Below are 14,634 nucleotides of genomic sequence, written 5' to 3'. Positions count from 1 at the left end.
CCCCACTGCGTGGCTCGCTGCTGCTTCTGTTCCCTCCGGGGGTGTGTTATGAGGAGCCTGTGGATAAGCCTTCCAACACGTGCTGCGTCACTCAGTCATACTGGCTGTGAGTTGGTCTCATTTCCTTCTGAAAATGCTCACACACCTGTACCTGTGTGTTTTCTAGGCATTTTATACCTGTATGCAAAATAAACAGTGCCCACCCGTCTCCAAAACCAGGTCATTCAAACAGGCAGATGTCCAGAATTCCTGGGAACATAAACACTATTGGCTTTTAAAACAACATATAAGTCTATATTGAGAAATAAAGCCGAATCTTTTTTTTTTTTGGTAGATTTTGCTTTTTTATTGGGGGGTCTTGGGGTTTTGGGGGGGGTCTTAGGGTTTTTTGGTTCGGTTTTTCGTTGTGTGTGTGTGTGTGTGTTGTTGCAAGAAAGCACATACCAATAGTCACGTCTACCTTGGGCCTTGGTATTAGACTATTTGTGTCCGTATTTTTTCTGCAAGACGGACTTGAGTGGGACGTAGAGTCCTTGGAGGTGACCTTCGTTCCTACAGAAGAGAAGCAGCACGTTGTCTTTAAATGCTGCCGTCGCTTCTCGGGAGCAAACAGCGGTTCTTGTCCGCATGTGGGCGTCAGAGGGACGTGGGGCGTCCCCGGGACTCTCCTCGGAAGCGTGGCCCTAGCGTGGTCCTGGTGAGTCCCACGGCCCAGCAGCACCCTCTGGGCTGCTCTGCACACGGCAAGCTGTCCGACGTCTCTGGGCCTTGGGGCCGTGGCCATAAAACCAAACTGGACAAGCAGCCGAAGCCGCGCGGGCCCCGTGGCTCTGCCGTGCCCTGCGAACATTTCCCACACGGTTTCCCGTGCTGAGCCGAGGGCGCCCTTCTCCCTTCTGGCAGACGCTGCGGGAGGTCCCCCATGGCTGAGTGGGGCTGCGGGTCATGTGCGGGGACATCCGTCCTGGGCGCAGTGGAGCCCCTCTCTCCTGGAAGGCCTGGTGGCTCCTGCTGCTGGCGTGCCTGGGTCGGCAGCCCAGCCCCGGTCCCTGTCTTCCCCGGCAGCAGGGTGAGCACAGTGTGTAGCCGGAGAGCCCCGGGAGGCCGTGGGTGGCACGGTGGGTATTCAGGCTTGAGGCGGCGGCATGTCCAGGTGGGGCACCGAGCGCCTGCCCCCAGCGCCGCGCAGTGGCCGAGACCCCCCACTTCCCTCTCTCTATGCAGGGCACCAGCGCCTCTCGGTGACCAGCCTGCTTGTCTGCCACGGCCTGCTGATGGTCGGCACCAGCTTGGGCGTCGTGGTGGCCTTGCCCGTCCCACGTCTGCAGGGCATCCCCAAGGTGACTGGTGAGTAGACACGCCCCGGGCCCCCGTCTTGCCCGGGCCTCACTCAGCCCTCTTCATGCTTCCGCATGCCGGGAGCTGCTTACGCAGGGGGAATTCGCATGTTTCCTTTCAGTGTAGACTCGAGTGCTTAGTGCACACATGTGTTCTGTGCTGATGTCAGCGGCCCAGGGTCACTCCTATCCCAGGACATGTTTGCACGTTCCCTTTATGGCCGCGTATTAGTTTCTGTCATTTAGAGATGCTTTTGCTTGGTGGCCGTGGACGCTTGTTACATTTTATATCACAAAGAAGGAAGCTCAGCGTCCAAACGGGCTTTTTTGCCGTGTTGGCAGGAGTTCGGACGGGTCCAGTCTTTTCGGGAAGCGATCTGGGATTGGGGAACGTGAGCTTGAAGATGGTGTGTGTGTGTGTCTGTAGTCGGGATATTTCGGTTCAGAAATCTGCCTCGGGAGGCAGCCGAGACGAGGAGCAAAGCAAGATGCAAAAACGATATTTGACGAAGCGTTCAGTTTTTCTCAGCACAGAACAGGACCCAACTTAAAAATCAGGGGTGAAGAGAGATTTAAGAAAGTGGCTGTGCTCCCGTTTTAGAGTATAACAAAGCTGGTAAAAATGATGTTTGTGGAAAGCTATGAGCCATACAGAGAAACGTGAGCTCTGTAAGTCAAGCCAAGATCTTAAATTTTACACTGATTCCGTACTATCAGCCACGGGAGAAGAAAGTCTCAGAGAAAGAACCTGTAGGAAATTGAGCAGAGGGATAATGAAGATTCTGTTCCTACAGTTTCTTCCAAGCGACAACCGCAGAGTATTTCCTTGGCCCCAGACGCCCTTCTGTCCTCCGTGAGCTGTGGGCCTGTCGTAAATAGATCTTTACATAAATCCGGGGGCACCTGGCCGGGCTGAGGAGTCCTTTCGTTCGTCTTTGTCCTCATTTCTGTGTCTCCTGTGATCCGTGTACGGCACACACAGTCGCAGGTGTGACGACGTCCAGTTCCGCAGGGCTGCTGAAGGCGTCCCTGTCCAGCGACCCCGCCCCCCGGGCATAATGTGCTCAGTGGGTTAAGCAGCTGCCTTCAGCTCAGGTCATGATCCCAGCGTCCTGGGATCGAGTCCCCCATCGGGCTCCTTGCTCATGACCTGAGCTGAAGGCAGCTGCTCCCTTCGGCGCCCCTCCCCCACAGCCATGCAGAACCGTATTCCGTCACCAACTTTTCTCTAACGTCTTGCCAGTCTTTACCCCCACAAACCAAATTCGTATTTTTGCTGTTTTCCCATTTTCTAGAATTGCCTCCTAACATGCATATTCCTCCGTGACTTTTTTTGTTTCAACGTTATTGCCAAGACGCATGCGTGTGGGCGGTGAGACGTCTTTGCACGCATGATCATCTGGCCACCTCCGCTGACACCGGCCCCCGTTCTTCTGGGGCACACGCCAGGCGCGGAGTCATGGGCATGTAGGAGACGCATGTGCTCACCTTCCCTTGGTGACACGGACATGTTTTCCCCCAGCTGTCACACTGGGGACACCTTGCTCGCTGGTGTCTGAGCCTTCCTGCCCCCCCGTCCCCCCGCCCCCAGTACCTGTGAGCTTGCCGCTTGCTGCTGTGCTCACCGAGGAACGGGCCTCGGGCCTTAAAGCACCTGGTAAAGAAGGGTGCACACTTGCCAAGTCCCTGTCACCTGACCTGTGGAGTGCTTGAAGTGTGGACACCCTGTTCCCACCTGATGACCTGTAGGGTCAGGGCGTTTGGGGATGGGAACGAATCGTTATTTCAGAATAGACCTCTGGGTAGTTTCTGACATGTGCTCTCACGTTAGGTGAAGATTTTAAAATTAACTTCACGCCACTCTTAAATTGAAAAGTGCCCCATCTGTGAATAAACCAGATAGCTAGAAAGAAGAGTCCCCATTTTAATTAAAACCACGGAAGGAACTCGTTCTAAAGCACAGGGCCTTCGTGTAACAAGAAACAGCAGGAAGCTGCTGGCATTTTAAGCATCTTGTGCCTCAAACAGACACATTTCTGGCATTTAATTTTTCTGTCAAGACTTAGGAAAATCACATCTGTTTCTCAAGTGCGAGTGAGGGGAGCCCCGTATGGGGAGTGGGGGCCACTGTTGTCCCGCGGGTGCTGGAAGTCCCGACCATCACTCTGAAAGCATTGTGGGCATTCAGTAAAAGGCCACGAGAACATGGCCACGCGCTGTTCTGGTTTGAGGCTGTCCGCTGGTGTCCGAGGTCTGCGTGGGTTTCTGTGGTTTGGGCGAGAGACGGATGCTTGCTGATTGCCCTGTGACCCTGTCTGTTGCACGCGGCGTGTGCGGAACGGCTCAGGAAGAGGCATGGTCTCCTACCACGCGCACAACGGGCCCGTCAAGTTCCTGGTCATGGCCGCTGCCACCGTCAGGACAGACAAGGACAAGCCCACGGACAGCCCACCGCCCGGCGCAGAGGCCCTGGAGGAAGAGCAGAAGGAGGCACCCCCCGGCGAGGGGCCCGGGCCAAGTCAGAGCGGTGCGGATGGCATCTGGCTGGGGGGCTCGTTGGGCTCCGGGACTCCCAGAAGCGATTTCTCCTCGTCGTCCGGGTCCCTGACTGCCTCGCAGGGCTCCGGCTCCCTGGAGCCCCGATCGGAGGAGAGTGTGGTCTACGACCTCCTGCGTCTCCCCAGCGTCCTGCCGAGCCGGGGGCGGCGGGCCAGGAGGGCGAAAGCCAGCTCAGTGCTCGTGGCATGCGGGGGCCAGGGCCACCGGCGGGTGAGCAGGAAGGCCCGGCAGCAGCGCCCGGAGGAGCTGGCCTCCTCCGTCATGGTCTGGCAGATCCCCCTGCTGAGCGCCTGAGCCCAGGGCCCGCCGAGGGGGCGGCGTTCTGCCGGGTTGGTGACCCCGGCTGTAGACTGCGTCTGTGCTGGTTGAGGAGGAAGTAGGTGTTCGGGGGAGAAGCGTGCAATATCACGGTGGTGGTGTTTTCCTGCGAGCTGGTGCCCGCCCTCCAGGAGCAGAAGCAGGTGCGGACGATGAGAGGAGCCGCAGGGCCCGTGGGGGCCGTGGGGAGCTGCTGGAGAGCGCCCCACACTCCTGACCGCCGCAGACAAGGTGCCGCAGACACGCGGGGGCTCCCAACCCTCCCCTGTGCCGTTACCCCGAGAATTTAATCTGTGGACTGAGAACGTCTGGCAAAACCCACCCTGTTAGTAGTGTGGACACTTAGTAACAATTCTCGGAATAATGACTGCTTGGGTCGGAGTCCCGGCTTCTATTTATACTGTCTGTAAATTCCCGCCCGGAGTTGGCAACCATGAAGAAAGCCTGAACACACCCCGGTCTGCGGCGCTGGTTTGCTTTCTGAGCTGAATTGGGTTTTCCCAAGTGGTGTCCTGTGTGTATTGTATATTTTAACAAAGTAGTATTTTTATATTGCATTTTTGTCAATTAAAAATTAACAGTGAACGTTTTAGCCGATATGAGATCTGTAACATTTCACGAATGATGTTTGCTTTGAACCAAAACACTCTGTACCTTCCCAAGGTGTACACTCGAGCGTCAACGCCAAACTCCGCCTCCCTCCTCGTGTCCGGTGGCACGGACGCTGCGGTGGCATGTGTCTCCCTGTCGCAGAAAACACATGGAAGCGGCGCCGGTCGGCTCTGCCCCGGTGCGGGTCAGTGTGGCCGTGGGGCGCGGGCCGAGGTGGGCAGCCCTGCCATCCAGGCGCCCCATCACTTGGCGCATGTCCGGGTGCGCGGCCGAGCGCTGAGGCCCATGACGCGCCGTGGGGGCTCGCGTATCTGCGTCGTACTTAGTGCTTTAAAACCATTAATGCAGGCGTCACTGGAGATAAATTTCTCAGCACTTTACAGATGACTAAAAACGCTAATTTTATGACTTAGCCAAATATTTTCCAAGGTGCGTATATACCCCCCTCCCCGAGAGTAATATCTCCCTAAGCTTTCTTAAATCGTTAGCTGCTACCTTAAGTCATCAATAAAATCTTTTTATGTAAACATACACTTTTCGAATTGCCTTTTCTTGCCCTGAAACACGGAGGGGCACTTCCGGTCCGGCAGGTCGGGGGTGGCCTGCGGGGCCCTTTGGGGTTTGGGAGCGCTGCCTGCTGGTTTGGGAGTTTGGTGCCATGAGACAGCCACGAGGTGTGTGAGGTGTGCGGGAACGCTGTGGTTTGGGGCAGGTGCCGAGAGGACTCACGGACTCTCGTCTCGTGTCCAGGACTCACAGACACGCCGGTTTGCACTTTGAGCGACATCGTGAGTGGAATGAACTCCACGTAAACCACAGAGGAATCTGGGGCTGACCCGCTTCGGGGACCCGCGCCGAGTGAGACCGTAGGCTTCTCCGTGTGTTCACAGGCGGAACAAAACACAAGCCCTCCCGTGTGCGCTTTGTTGCAACCTTGGTACCCAGAGGCGTTAGGTCTTCTTCAGTATCTCAAAAAACTCACAACCACCAATTTTCTTATGGCCTAAATAATAAAAACAACAACAGTAAACCCCAAACAGTACCCGCCAGGGTTTACCTCTGCGTCTGGATGTTGACGTATTTGGACAAACCTTGTGTGATGCTATGTGTCGCACTCCCGTGTCGGAAGCCTGGCTGGGCTTGGCGTCAGGCGTGTGCGGTGAAGGGTCCCCCCGTGGGGCCGTCGTCTCTCTGTTCACATGCCTCCCTGCAGAGCCCTGAGTTCCTCCTGCCATGGTGGCTGTCCCCCGCCATGTTTTGGGGGAGGCTGGGTTTCCCTGCCGTGGGGCGAGGCCAGGCTCCCTCATGCCCCTCGCAGACCCTGGGGCAGCAGCCTCGGTGGCTCCGAGACCGAAGCCCTGAGCTGGTAGGTCCGCGTGCCTCCATGCGGGGCTGGCCCCCCCTTCGGCATCCTGGGACGGTCTGTGTTAGACCACAGCCGGGGTGGGTTTGGGCCAGTGCTGTCTGCTGGACGCGGCCCCCGAAATCCACGTGTTGAAACCCCAGGCTCCGAGGTGGCCGTGTTAGGAGGAGGGAGGTCATGAGGTCGCGAGGGCGATGGGAGCCCTGCCCCTGCCCCGGACTCTCGTGGGGACACAGTGAGGAGACCTCCTGAGCCAGGGAGGCCTCACCCGACACCGGCTCTGTGGGGCCTCGACCCTGAACTTGCAGCCCCAAGGGTAGAGTTCAGAGCGGCCCCTGTGCCTCCCATGTCCCCCGGGGATGGTGCATCTGACCTCCCGGCCTTCACTGCTGCTGAGGTTCGGGTCTGGTTTCCAAAGGGAAAACTCCCAGCAAACCAGCAGACCTGCCTGGCGCCACGTGGGGCCCCTCTGGGCAGCGATCCGGCAGGCAGAGAATGGCTCCCGCCCGGGGCTGGCGGCAGGCGCTGGTGCCCACAAGGAGCCAGGGTCCAATCGCAACGGAATGCAGGGCTCCCTGAGGAGGCTCGTACGTGTCGGCGATCAGCCCTCGGCGGCGGCCTCCACAGCCCCGCGAGTACAGGCAGCTTGCCCCACCGAGCCAGTCTGCGCCTGGCCAAGGAGGAGGGCCATCCAGAGCGGGCGGGGTGCAGGCGGGACAAGACCCTCCCGTCGCCTCCGGAGCAGCCAGGGCAGGAGCGGGTCCACGCGCCTTTTCTACGTGCTGGGAGGTGAGTGCTCGGAGCCCCTGAAGGAGCAGAGCAGTGTGGACACGTCCCGTGGGCTAGACTACCTGGTGAGAGGCAGGACAGGGTGAGCCTGTGGGATGGGTCTGTCCGCGCCCTTTCTGGGGAGAAGGGAGGGCCTCTGGGTCCTGGAAACATCTGCTGGCCGGGAACTGGGTATCCTAGCGGGGCGCAAACATCTGCAAATCTACGGGATGCCCCTGGACTGTCCCCGGACACCGGGGCATTCAGCCACCTGCTCAGTAGTGAGCCCTCGGGGTCCCAGCCCCACCCCCCATACTGCAGGACCCAACCTGAAGAGGGACTCAGCTCCCGCAGCTGTCCGGGGATGAGTAGCCCAGCTCCAGGCCAACTGCCTTCCCCCTGCTCCTGTGCGGTGGCCTCTCTGCCTCTCCCCCCTGCCCCCTGGCCCTCTGCTCCCCCAACGCTGCCCCAGCCTTCTGGATGCCTGTGATTGTACCTACTGGTGAAAACAGCCTTGGTAAGCTTGGCCCAGACGGGAGCCGCCCCGACCTGGCTGCGGGGAGCGGGCTCCCATCTGGCTGACTTGGGTGTGGGGAGGAGACGAGGCCCGGCTGCATCAGGGAGCGGCTGGGCGCACCCCCAGAAGCAGCAAGGACAGCAAGTCTGGAAAACGGTGATGTCCTGGAGGGCTTCGGGGAGGGGAGATGCGCAGACCTCGTCCTGAGGCCAGGAGCTGTGCGCATGTGACGGGGCCCATCTGGGAGAGGGCCCGGTGCGGGGGACCTTAGGCCTCCTGTGGTGGGGGTGTCCTGGTCCACCTGGGGGTAGTGAGAAGGTCTTCCTACAGCTGTGCTCCGCTTCTGCTGTCCACCTCCGCCTGCCCCTTCCCTGTGAGGGACTCCCCCAGCTCCTGCCCCCCATCCCGGTCAGGGCACCCCAGCTCCTCCTGTCTCTGCCCCCAGTGCTTTGTCAGGGGGCAGCTGGTCTGGGTTGGCCAGATCTGATCCCCCCCACCCCGTGCTGACCTGCACATGTCCCAGAGCCCCTGCAGGGACCCAATTTTGACCTGACCCACTTGGACTCTTACCACACGGCCTCCTGTGTCTGCCACTTTGGCTGAGAGCACAATCTTCCCGCAGTCCAAGCCTTGGGAACGCATTTTTCCAAAATCACCGTTTCCTCTGTGGCCCTGCTTCAGAGCGGGGGCGGCAAGGGGGGAGGAGGGGCGGCTGCCAGAGGTCCCTGTTCCGGCAGGGAGAGGACATGTCCTCGGAGCCTCGTGAGCCCCAGCTGCGGAGCCAGCAACGTACTGGCCACAAAGGTCCAGGTGAGGCTTCCTCCAAGACCCCAGGGCCCTCTTCCCGGTTTTGTGCAACCTCTGGGGTGGGGGCAGTTTGCGGCTTCGCCACAGGACCGCCCGCATCAAGACGGAAGGGCTGCCTCCGGCCAGGAGTGGCCGAGGGGCTTTGCTTTCTGGGCTGTTTCCCACCGGCTGTGGAGAAACAGGATTTCTGCAGTCACAGTCACCCTATTTGATTTTCTAAGTCCTGTTCTGAAGCATTTTCTGTCGATCGGTACTTCGTACACTCCGTTTGGTAAGCGTGTCCCAGATCCGGAGGGAGGTGGGTCATTTCAGCCAGTTTCATTCCTGTCAAGTCCCTGTAAAACGGACATCTTCTAGGCCCGAAAGACCGTGCAGTGTTTTGGTGACTTCTGGATCTTACGTGCACAAAATCTCTTCGTAAACCTGGGTTTTTCTACGGGTAAGTGGTTCGGAAGCAGCCAGCCTTGCGGCTGACGTGGAAGTTTCTGTGAGACGTTTCACACTGCGGGGTGCTGAGGGAGGCGGTCTGTGCGCACGCTGCACCCGCTGCACTTACTGTCTCCGAGGAAGACTGCCTTGGAAGACAGCGACGGCCCCGTGTTCGGACCGTCTCTAGGCACTTTGCTGAGCACTGGGCAGTAACTGCCCTTCCCACCCCGTGCGTGGTTCCGATTCGGGGCACAGAGCGCTTCTTAAGCTTTCCCAAGCCCCTTCTCTCTCACATCCGCCCCCACAGCTCCTGCACACGCTCATGCACACACACACACACACACACACACTCGTGCCTGCACACCTCCTCCGTGCTAGCTTTGCTCGCACGCCTGCAAGGGGCAGTTGGGGCAATGTGGATTCGGGCGGAAGAGAGAGACAGCCGGCCAGGGCCGCCCCCCCGCCCCGGGGTCTGGCATCACTCTGGTCCCGCTGCTTCTCTCCGAAGAGCCTCGGGGAGAATGAACCCTTGAAAAGCAGGCTGGTGATTCTCTGGGATCTGACAGCTCTTGCTGGCCTGAAGGCATGTTTCTGCCTCCTCTTTGTGGCCTGAGAACATCGCACTGGTCCCTCCAGGTGGATTCAGGTGTGTCCCTCGCCCTCTGGACCTGCAGCAGTGACTTGTTCTCTTACTCCTCCCACGAAGGTGCCCAGTCCTAGTCCCCTCGTGAGAAAGGGCAGAGCCAGGGCAGGAAAGGGGCGGCTGCCCTCTTCGGCACCTGTCACAGGAGGGCTGTGACCTCCGCCAACCTCGCACGGCGACAGGGCATCCACGTGTGCGTCTCAGAGCAGTCCTGCTGCTCCGGTGTCGTTTCTGGACGTGTCGTGCAGATTCTGAGTCTGACTCTGTGGTTTTATTAAAGACAACTGCCGTGCGAGGAAGATGGCCTAGGTCCCGTGTGCTCGGGGAGCTCAGGAGTCTGGCCAAAGGGGACTCGGCCAGGAGCAGCAGAAACTGGCGTCTGGTGACCGACAGCCCTATTGGAGTCGGCCCAGGGCCACGACCAGAACCGCCGGGTGCTGGGATGGCCGGTGGGGGGTGGGGTTGCAGGGAAGGAGGGGCAGCACAGACCCTTGGCTGGGGCTCTGCGAAGGCGGGATTGTGTAACCGGGCTGCCTGGAGCCCAGCCAGGCCGCAGAGCAAACAGAAGGGCTGGAAGCAAAACCACCCAGAGACTGGCCACAGAAATCAGAGGTTTCACGTGACCTGGGAATGTCCCCCTTGGTGTCGGTGCTAAACTGCTGGTGATGGTAAGGCGTCACCAGGAGGAGGGGCCTGTTGGCTGTGGGTCTGCGCCCGGTTGCCTGCAGCGGAGGCCCAGCGGGTCTCCAAGAGCTTCGTTCCCAAAGACCCCCCTGCGTGGAGCACTGTCGCTGAGCCCCGGAGAACGAGCTGCCGTCCAGGAGGACGACCAGCCCTACGGCAGGCGCGGTGTTCCAGAATGCCTCCTGATTGATGGTGGAGGCAAAGCATGGGCAGGGGTGGGGGGGAGTGGGGGGGAGGGGCGTGAGGGGGCGGGCCCACGGAGATGCTGGCGGAGGAGGAGGGAGCGTGCCGGGTGCCCACAGGCCTGCTTCGGTGCAGTGGCTGCGCGCAGAGCTGGGGGAGCCCCCCGGGAAGTGAGGGCACAGGAATCAGAGATGACCAGTAAGTGCTCCGGCCCCACGCTGGCAGGTTCAGAGGTGTGGGGGTGTGGAAGTGTGGCTCGCACACACGCAGGCAGAGGGAGAGCCCTGCACTGTGTTCTGGGTAGGTAAGTAACGGAGGAGTTGTTTATTTTTTCTGCTTATCAGAAATAATCACTGCTTGATTCCCCACCGTGATGCCCGAGGTGTGGGATTCCTGTCCCGCCGTCTCTAGTTCAACGGTTCTCAACCAGGGACAGTTGGTCGTTTCTGGGGACGTGTTCGTTGTCATTACTTGTGGGGGGCACGGACAGAGGACTGGACGGGGCAGCAGGCCGGCCGAGGCCGGGGATGCTGCCGGATGCCCCGGAGCACGGGACAGCCCCTTGTCTGCTGTGCTGTGGCCAGAACACCAGGTCTCCGTGTTCTCGTGCTCCCCTGGAGATCAGCTGGTTGATTTCTTTTTTTGGTGTGAACATATGGGATTCCTGCTCTGTTCTCAGATGTCCCAGGCTTCTCACTGCGTCTGCTTGGCCCCAGCGCTGCTGCTCTAATTTGAACATAAAAATACCTTGTTTAGGGGGCCTGAGTTGCTCAGTTGGTTAAGCACCAGACTCTCAATTTCAGATCTGAGGGTTGTGAGGTCAAGCCCCGTACCAGGATCCATGCTGGGTGTGGAGCCTGCTTGAGGTTCTGTCTGTCTCTCTGTCTGTTCCCCTGCCCCTCCCCCACCCGGGCTCACACTCATGCTCACACACTCTCTCTCTAAAAATAAACATTAAAAGATTTAAAAACATAAAAAAAAATACCTTGTTTAGGTCCCAACACAGAACTCCTGATACAGACTAATGGGGCAATAAGCTCACTGAAGTGAGAGCAGATACGGATTCGTACTCAGAGAGAGAGAAGCTCCTGCTGGCCACACCCCGTGTTAGGCACGGTCCACACGTGCACACCAGATCTATACACGTGGTAACTTCGGGCTGGGCCTCCCACGGAATCAGAGACCGTGACGGGCTCTGCTGTGGGATTCCTCACGGACAGAATCCCTTCAGATGGGAATCCACAGGCTGGGTTTGGGGGGGTCCCCAGGGCCTGTGGTTGACCATCAGGGGCTCTGAATTTCCAGGAAGAACAGGCAGGCGGTGTGCTGGGAGGTATATGTGTCTGTACTCCCTGCCCCAGGAAAGCGCTCACACCATCCTTCTGCCCAAGTTATGACCAGGAAATTGCTGGAAGCCACCTGCCTGGTCTGTGTCTGCATTCTGAAACTTCCTCTCACTTCTAAGAAAAAGCAGACGAGGGTTTAAGACCAGAGGATTTGAAAGTCAGGATTTTATTTATTTTTATTTATTTGTCAGAGAGAAAGGCAGGGGGAAGAGAAAGAGCATACGCAAGGGGAGGGGTAGAGGGAGAAGCAGGTCCCCTTCTGAATAAGGAGTCCTTGTGGGGCTCAATCCTAGGACCCCAGGATCATGACCTGAGCCGAAGCCTGATGCTTAATGACTGTGTTACCAAGGCGCCCCAGGGGCTTTGAAGTTCAAGTAGGAGCTTTACCACTTAGGTTTGCTGAACATCAAACCTTGAGCAAATTGTGTCTTTGAGCCTCACCTGTGTCATCTGTGAAATGCACTTAGTTCCTGCCTCACCTGGCGACAGGATTTAAACCAAGTGATGGGTGAAGGTCTCACTCGGTGCCTGGCGCGTGGCCGGCCTGCAGCAGCAGCTCCTGACGGACGCCTCTTCCCCCCGGGACTCCGTGTCCGGCAAGCAGCCCTGCCATCCCTGGTCATTCTGCGTCTCCCACGGCTTCCCCACTTCTTGTTGACTGTGTTCAGTCTTCCAGCGAGTGCGCGGCTTGCTTGCCTGCAGGGGACGCTGCCGGGAGCTGCCCACGCAGCTGGGATCAATTAAGGATCTTGGGGTGAGGGGATGAGCCTGGATCATTGGGGCCCAGGTACTGTCCTAAGGGTCCTTGCTGGGGAGAGGCGGGCGGGTCAGAGAAGCAGACGGGCCTGGGAGGGGGCCGCAGGTGGCCCGCCACTGGCCGTGACAGCAGAGGAAAGGGTTTCCGAGTACTGGAAACGACCAAACAGGTTCTCCCCTCAAGTCTCCAGAAGGACCTGGCCCTGCCACTGTAGACTTCAGCCCAGCAAGGCCCAGGTCGGGTTCCTAAGAAATAAATCAGTATTGTTTGATGCCCCCAGTTTCCTGGCAATTTGCCACAGCAACCACGGGGAGCCTGCACAGTCCTGCGGGTTAAAAACACCGGTGTTGATGCGTGTAGGACTAGGCCCGCTAGAGGGGCAGCGCGCCGGGCCGCCGCACGGGGCGTCTCTGAGAAGGCTTCCAGCTTCAGTCTCACACTCTCGTGGCCATGAAGGCCTTTCAGGGAGAAGGTGAAGACAGGACAGGAACACAGTCTGGAGGGTCTTTTTACCACTGGGAGAGGGGGTCGAGGTGGCTCCTCCTTCGGGCAGAGGCCTGCTGCTGGGGGTGACCGGCAGCCCACGCACCAGCCGCCTGCTTGTGTCCCAGCAGCTTCCCCAGCACGAGGCTCCCTGTTCAGAATCACCCCAGTGCCGCCTGACCCCGGAGGGTTCCCCGACGGCGCGGCCTCCGCTCTCTGGCCGCAGTCCAGGGTGGACTCCTCCAGGCCTGGGACACGCTCCCTGACCCCTCTGCTTTGCCGGCCGAGAGCAGGCGGCAGGAGGGGTGAGGGGGACCTGCCTCAGCGGGGGCTCTGAGAGCTCAAGCCTCCCAGTTCCACAGCACACCTGCAGCCTGGTGGGTCTCCCATGTCCAAGGACTTGGCACCGGTAAGACCCCAAAGGCAGGCCCCTTGAACCCAGGCCAGAGGCCTTGTGCACAGGACATGTTACTCTTCTCTAAGGGAGCTGGGGCGTGGTTTGGAGGCACTGGCTCTCCAGTCCACCAGCGGCTCAGCGGCCCGAGGTCCCCCTGCTGAGTCCTTGCAGGGGACCCTGTACCCTCGTGCAAGGTGGAGGCAGTAGGTCCCGGGGTGCGAGCCCTGTCCCTTCAGAATGCACCCTCCTAGAATGCTCCTGCCCTGCGGAAGCCCGGGGCTGGGGCCTGACCTTGTGGCCGGGTAGGGGGAAGCAGGGGGCCCCCGCAGAGAGAAGACAGCTGGAAACAAGGGGCCGGTAGAGCCGGGGTGGCCAGCAGAGTCTCCGTGGTTCCTTCCCTAACACACTCATCCAGTGTAACCACATGCAGTTTTTGTTTTTTTTTTCCCCCAAGTTTAAGAGCAAAACAGCACACTTTCAAGGGGGAAATAAAAGGCACAAAGAACAGAACAATCCAGTAGTGCTGGTTTTGGGGTAGGCCGGCGTGTGTCTTCCTGCCTTCTCCGAGGGCCTGCTGCGCGCTGCGGGTCTGGGCCCCGGATTCACCGGCTGAAGCCCTAACGCCAGCAGCCCGGCGCCTGCAGAGGGATCTCTGGGGGCAAGTCAGAGCAGACGAGGTCCTGAGGGTGGGGGTCGGAATGAGTGTCCTTATCAGAGAAGCAGACCCAGAGGTCGCTCTCGCCAGAGGAGGACACAGCCAAGGCCCTCCCTCCCTGCGCCCGCAGGTCTGGCACACCGTGATGACCCTGGACTCCGCAGCCCCCAGACGCGGGAGGAAGAAGGAAGGAAGCAGGGATGGATGTGCTGGGGCAGCGGGGCTGACCGTGGCACGGCGGGAGAGTACGACGCGGCTCCCGTCTGTTCACGTCTGTTCACGTGCAGACACGTGGAAAGCTGTCCCTACACGGGAAACCCGGCAGGGAGGTGGGCACAGACCCCCAACCAGCAGCTTTGGGAGCTTTGCACCCACTGAGCCGCAGAATCCTGGCAGAGACCCTGGGGTAGGAGGCAGAACGGGCTTGGGAGAGGGGGCCCCTGTGCAGGCAGGAGCGCTCCCGGGACCTGGGAAGTGTCGTGGGAGGGCCACGGACATTTCCACACCAGGACCCTCCCCACCCCCACCCCCTGCCCCGTCTGATGGCTCCAGGGGGCTCCCAGCGGGGCTCCGGAAGGGCCCACAGCCACACGTGTTCTGACGATTCCGGTGGTTTCCCGGGGATCCCTCCCACCGAGACTCCGGAGTGGGACCCCACCGGTTGTGGTTGCTGGGGGTAGGGAGACCCAGCAGGCAGCTCATCAGGAAGCAGGTTCAGCTGGGCCGGTGTGGCCTGCCCCAGCTCGGCCGCCCCCTCCCTGCCCTCCAGTGGCCTG

General features: G+C 59.7%; 2 protein-coding genes across 7 annotated transcripts in view; both read left to right on the top strand.

Annotated features, from left to right (window-relative positions):
* Positions 1–5,357, top strand: part of ARHGEF10 (Rho guanine nucleotide exchange factor 10) — an 81,650-nt gene extending 76,293 nt beyond the window's left edge. For all 5 annotated transcript variants that reach the window (XM_059156287.1, XM_059156289.1, XM_059156288.1 and 2 more), the window contains 2 exons: positions 1,225–1,347; positions 3,685–5,357. In XM_059156287.1, the coding sequence (XP_059012270.1) occupies positions 1,225–1,347; positions 3,685–4,190 (629 nt within the window). In that variant the 3' untranslated portion in view covers positions 4,191–5,357. The remainder of the gene's footprint in view (positions 1–1,224; positions 1,348–3,684) is intronic.
* A 4,947-nt stretch (positions 5,358–10,304) lies between these two features.
* KBTBD11 (kelch repeat and BTB domain containing 11) overlaps positions 10,305–14,634 on the top strand; it is a 33,634-nt gene continuing 29,304 nt past the window's right edge. Inside the window, exon 1 of one of the 2 annotated variants that reach the window (XM_059156292.1) lies at positions 10,305–10,418. The gene's annotated coding sequence lies outside the window, so the exon portion shown is untranslated. Of the gene's footprint in view, positions 10,419–10,443; positions 10,525–14,634 lie in introns of those variants that run through there. The other variant, XM_059156293.1, reaches the window with a different exon arrangement.

This window comes from Mustela lutreola, chromosome 18 (assembly GCF_030435805.1).
Source record: "Mustela lutreola isolate mMusLut2 chromosome 18, mMusLut2.pri, whole genome shotgun sequence".
Lineage (NCBI taxonomy): Eukaryota > Metazoa > Chordata > Mammalia > Carnivora > Mustelidae > Mustela > Mustela lutreola.
The sequence above is the reverse complement of the archived record's forward strand: the minus strand, read 5'-3'. Positions and strand labels throughout refer to the sequence as shown.